Raw genomic sequence first — 6,037 nt, 5'->3', positions numbered from 1 at the left:
GTTTCTGATTTGGTTGTGGACAATGGATTGGCCTTTAGTTTTCTTTTGATTCTTCCAGCCAATACCATTGAAAGTAAAGACAAATTCCATTCTTGTGACAACTGGACGTAACCACTGTGCTAACTGCAGTCTCTCAGTAGCAGGTCATCATGATTAATATAAGATGCTACACTTATGGGAATTAACTGCTTACTTATCATTGCAGTCATGTATTATCTCATAACCAGTAATGGCACACTGCACGAATACACATGACTTGAGCATTCATAGTTTTCATGCTCTTTCTTTCTCTGTACATTTAGCATTTGTTTGCTCAGAGGTTGATACGCTAGCTGCTTCCTGAGCAGCTCTTCTTTTCTCCACTCTAGTGGCCCATTTCAAATCTTCTTTCATCGGCATCCTTTCACTATAAAAGTGATTAAATCGGTGTTTGTGTTGCATTTGCTTAGTACGTTTTCCTTAATTTTTCACGTAAGCTGGCACTTAAGTCATCAATCTTCCTCAAGAATGATTCAAGATATGAAGAGGTAGGGAAAGTGACAGCGAAGGCGGTAGAGATGAGAACGGCGCCCATACACATGTACCACACGGCTGCCCTGCTGGCGAGAGTTGATTCTACAATAAAATAAACTAAAAATAAAGATGAATAAAAATCATCACCCCAAAAGTAGACTGTAGAAGTCACATAGTATATATGTACCAAATGTCAGGTCAATAGGTCAAACGGTTTGTGAGCTACAGGTGATTTAAAATCCTTGGCAGAGAAACGGACAGCAGTAGCGTATTACATACAATGTGCCGAGTTCAATTTCAACTATTTTTCATTGAATCACTTCTTCTTCCATCATTTGCTTCATTTGTAGATGTCACTGCAGTTTAGAGTCAAACAAAAACAGTGCAGCAAAATTTTAACACGTGAGCTCATGCACCCATAAGTGCTGCAAGTCTGCTAAAATGCACATAAACAGGAAAAAGTGGAGCTCCGATTGGAAGGAATTGAGCTGAAACATTGAACATGGTTGCAAATAAACCACTCCGGTTCTAGCACAAAGCCACCGTTAATCCTAAACTTTTAATTCAACAATAACGATTCACTGGCGAACCTTCAGTTTTATAACATTTGTAGGAGTGGCCGATAATGCAATGATTTATCACTTATTTTGTTGTAAAAGTAGTTTCCCACAAGAAAACCTAACTGTCACTGAAAAAAGGAATCAAATTAAGTAAAAGGTTAAGAAACAGATCATTCCAGGGTTTTACTTTAATTAAATGAAAGCAAAAGTAAGCAAATGATTTCTGGAAGTGCTGGTAAGATTAAGAGTTTGAATGCAGACTATAAATGAGTGGGACCCAGTATCAAAAAACAGGAACCAGTAACTCGTGGCATTTCTTTGCAGCCCCCATCTCAAACCACACTTTCAGAATGGCTTAACTAAGAGAAAATATTAATAAACAGGACCAAAAGGAGATTAGGGTACATTGATATCCCAGTGAATTTGCTGAGAGTGGACCTTTTTGGCAAATCAGTAGCTGCATCTTTATCTAGTGTGAAGTGGTTTACGAAGGCTGAGAAGTCGATGTAGTCCAATACAAAACAGAAGCCATGCTGGGAAGGCTGTCTTCCTGACAAATGCATAAAAACCTGAATGTTTCAGTTTGATATTAGGATACATACAGCATAAAACAATTTTCCATCCAATCCAAACACACTTTCTACTGGTCATTCAATCAAATAATTTTATTTATAAGGTTAATTTGTCTTTCTTGTGAAGGATAAATAGTTCTTATGGTTTTGTCAATACACTCGAAGATTCTACTGGAACAGTAGGTATCTTTGCTCAGGGGTTACACAGTGGGATACATAAAACACCAATGTATGTTAACAAATGAAATATGTAAATATTCACCATTATAAAGCTTAATTAATTCAGTTTAAGGTTGCAGCAGCATCAAGCTTAAAGAAAACTAGCCCTGAATGGGGCACTTCTCCCTCAAACGGCACACATGCTAAAACATAAACAACTCAATATTTACATATCAAACATAGCAGTTACTACCAAAAATATCTCAACTTAATTCCAAGCAATTCAGCTACTATTGTTAAAAAGTGTTAGTCAGTGCTTCCTGACACTGACTAATGCAAATAAAACAATATCCTCAAACATACTGTTGCACATGCAGACAGGACTCAATTCCCAGCACAACCATGTCAAGAAGCAATCCAACTGTCCTAACTGTAGACATATGTAAACCCTCACACAGAAACCAAAAGTGTGACTCGAACCAAGAAAAAAATGGAGCCTTGAGGCAGTGCTGCTTACCACTGTGTCAGCCCACCGTCCATTTGCTTCTTTTAAATCTCTCTCTCCTGTTGCACTGTAAAAGGCTCTGGAAGAGGACTGTCAGAAAACAAAATCAATCCAGAATAAACAGTTAACATTGAACAAGTGCAAATAGATAACTTTACAAATGGGAGAGCAGCTTATAACACTTTAAAGATGGCAGATGTAGAGCTGGTACCCATGATGCCCGTGTTTTCTTTTATTTTTTGCAATGTAGAGAACAAAATTCACAAAAACCACATACACCCCACTTTAGAATGGGGATTTTACCAACAAGCATTAGAATTGCAAGTGCCCACTGAGGAATTACAATTAACCTGCTATGAAAAATGGCAAAGCAAGCTAAGAAAAATAATGCAAACCACTGCAGATGTGAAAAGAATGACAAAACAAGTGGATCCTTGGAGACGGTTTTGCCCTGCAAGGAGTACTAAAAACCTCACAAAAAAAGACAATTTCCAAAGCAGTATTGAATCAGAAACTTTCATTTGGGGAAATGAAGATAAGGGGAATTTCAACAATACCTAAACATTATTCTCTTGAAGTTCCAGGCCTGACATGGCTAACTATTCACATGAAATACAAAATAACGACGTAAATTCTTAAGTGGCACATTACTGAGTGTATATGTTTATGAACAACCACAGACGTCTAAAGAATTCCTTACATTTACAGGAGTCTTAGCTTCAGAGTAGACAAGTCATTTGAAATTGTTGGCTAAGCAGTTCATTCCTTTCACTTCCTTTTATTGGTTACAAAGTTTCAACACAGCAAATGTTCAGGTTGCTTACTACTTTGCAGTCATTGCGTTGCTGCACGGACATTCCAGATTCTTGCAACAGTTGAAAAGGCTTTGCAAAATTCGTTACTGATACGCTACGACAAACTGGAACACCTAAAGGGGTTCTTCCCTGCTGAGCTCTGTCATTTTGGGGACCCTTGATATATTAGCTCTTTAAGCTAACAACAGAAGAAACAAACTGGTTCTTTGTTTACACTTCACTTGGCAAAAGAGCAATAAAAGATGGTTACAATGAGTACCAGACACCTGTACTAAAAGACTGCACAAGGACAGTCAATTAAAAAAAAAAATCACCAAAAAAAAAAAAAAAACAATGTTTTTTGCAAAATATTTTATTGACACTGGATCCAGAAGTTTATGCATACAGTTAGCAGAAACCAAGGAAATTAAAGAAAATTATTTCTACCTATAAAAATATAAGTATAAACAAATTTACAAAAGGATTCTTGCACAACGCATCAAGCACACAAGAAAGGGACAATCTGCCTAAAGCACCATCTTGTTCACCAGTTTGGCAGGCCAAATCTTTGCATCAGTCTCTCCTGGTCATCCAGGTCTTTCTGTACTTTTTTCCTCATATAGAAGATAGGACAGTCCCGGCTGAAAGGAAAGAAACACAAAACTGAATTAGTAAATATAAACTCAGACTAGTGGGAAGTCTATCTTTACAATATGGTTCTACAATTCAGATAAACTCAACTCAGAAACAAACAGTGACCTTAGTGGCTCAAGTGCCAGAATAAAAATAACATGCAGTAAAGGAGAAAGTCAGCTAAGTTTTCAACAACATACATAAAAAGAGCTGAACTGTAGACAAATACACATTTTGGAGAGGTTACTATCAATAGTGGGGCTCATAACACATTGAGTGCCTAATGTGTACTTATTTTATTCACAGATATGACTGGATACAATGTAATTGAAATTTTAGCTTAGTGGTTCCTTTAATAAAACTTAAAAAAAAAAATGTAGAGCCACACCTTAGACAGAGCATGGATCTACTCCCAAAGATTTACAACAAAGACATAGAGAGCCTATTGTGTTTGCCAGGCAGGTGCTATTCTGTACAAGGACTCCTCTGCATTTATTACTCAGTAGGCAAATTAGAAAAGCGAGGGACTAGAATGGAAATTAAATGCTCTTTGCTTTATGCTAAAATATGTAATAAGGCAGGCAGAAAGGCAAATCTTTTGTTATTAAAGTGGATTTATATAGTGTGGAGACTGGCCCGGACACAGACAGGCAGACACGTCCGTATCACCCCACACGTTTATTATCACACTACATATTTACAATAGTGCTCACACAACCCCAAAGTCCCCGCCACACAGTCCACCGTGCCTTGCTTCAGACCGCCTCCTTCTCTCTTCTTGAGCTCTAGTCCACTCCAGCTTTCGTTTGAAAGGAGGCGGCCCCTTTAATAACACCCGGATGTGCTCTAGGTGGATTCCAGCAATCTTCCACCGACTCGCCCCAGTGTGGCGGAAGTGCCGGCTGTATTCCCGGAAGCACTGAGTGTCCCCATTCTTCTTCCAGGGCTCCAAAGACACGGGGGCACCCCCTGGCGGTGACCGAGGGACCCTACAAGGTTGAGCTTCTAAGCTCTGTACCTGTGGCCCCCAAAGGAACCAGGGCGGTCGACCCCATATTGGTCTGGGGAAGGCGTAAGCCCTCCTCCAGTCTTTCTAGGCATCCCGGCCGGGTTGCCACCCCAGCCACCTCCGACAATAGGTATTTTTATAACAGAGAATATCATTCTAATAATTTTAAAACAGTTACCTAGTACCATTTTGATATTACAATATCTTTATTTCTGTGTCACTTAATTTATCATCTACTCTGCACATTGTAAGTAGTGTTAATACAAATATCTACCCAACTCCATTATTATGTAGACTCTTCAAATATACTATCTAAAATTAGTAGTCCAAATTTAATTGCAATCACAGATTTAAAAAGAGTTTTATATAAGACAGGCATTTCTCCTCACCTCTGCCTAAGTCATGCCATTTATCAAGGATCGTTAAAAGACTACTATAATAAATTGACATTTTTTCCTTTTTAAAAATTTAACGTATGCTGAGCAGTATACCTTAGATACCTAAGCAGCTGCAAACATTTCCAGTAAAAGAGGGGGCCCACTGTATGAAACTAACCACACTGGATGCAAGGAAAAAGCCAAGAACCAGCAAGGTATCAGTATATTGATATACAAAGAATGTGTAAACCGTACACAGACCGAGACCAAATGGGGTTCACACGCAGGACTGAGAACACTGGAGTATCAACACTAACCATACCGTGCCAGCAGGCTATGTTTGTACTTAATTGCAGTTAAATGCAATTTAAGCACAGAGGAAAATAAACTTTCATATATTAGGAAATGCAAGGCATATTGCAGACACTTTAGCAAGTCTCTGCAGGGTGTACTTTCTTCAGATGCATCTGTAAACTGACAAATGGAAAAGGACCATACATCTATATCAGCACAAATGTCCAAAACAGATGTCCTAGACCAGATAAAGAATAACATGGCATTAGAAATGGGTGAGCAGACTCATTCGACTGCCAAAGTGCAGCAGACTACTTTCAAAGAAATAGCCTTGGGGTCAGAGTTGGACAACCACATTATTGTTACAATGCATTACAGAAATGTCTGTCAATACTCCATTTCACCATCAAAGGCTGTGGCAAGACTTATTCTGAATTATGCTCTCACCTTCTGTCATCATAATAAATGTATCACATGCTTCACATTTGTGCCATTATTACAGAGAACAAAGCGCAACTTTGGGTTTTAAGTTCACAAGAAAGTGGGACCACAGAAGTGAAAAAAAAAAGACAATCCAGTGACAGAAAGGACAGTGCTGTACTATACTGCTGCACAAGATAA

General features: G+C 38.5%; 1 protein-coding gene across 1 annotated transcript in view; it reads right to left on the bottom strand.

Moving 5' to 3' along the window:
• Positions 1 to 3,460: 3,460 nt before the first annotated feature.
• The window catches only part of pold1 (polymerase (DNA directed), delta 1, catalytic subunit), a 131,420-nt gene continuing 128,843 nt past the window's right edge, over positions 3,461 to 6,037 (bottom strand). The window contains exon 27 of the mRNA XM_039774275.1: positions 3,461 to 3,744. Within this exon, the coding sequence (XP_039630209.1) occupies positions 3,648 to 3,744 (97 nt within the window). The 3' untranslated portion in view covers positions 3,461 to 3,647. The remainder of the gene's footprint in view (positions 3,745 to 6,037) is intronic.

Source organism: Polypterus senegalus, chromosome 13 (assembly GCF_016835505.1).
Source record: "Polypterus senegalus isolate Bchr_013 chromosome 13, ASM1683550v1, whole genome shotgun sequence".
Lineage (NCBI taxonomy): Eukaryota > Metazoa > Chordata > Cladistia > Polypteriformes > Polypteridae > Polypterus > Polypterus senegalus.
The sequence above is the reverse complement of the archived record's forward strand: the minus strand, read 5'-3'. Positions and strand labels throughout refer to the sequence as shown.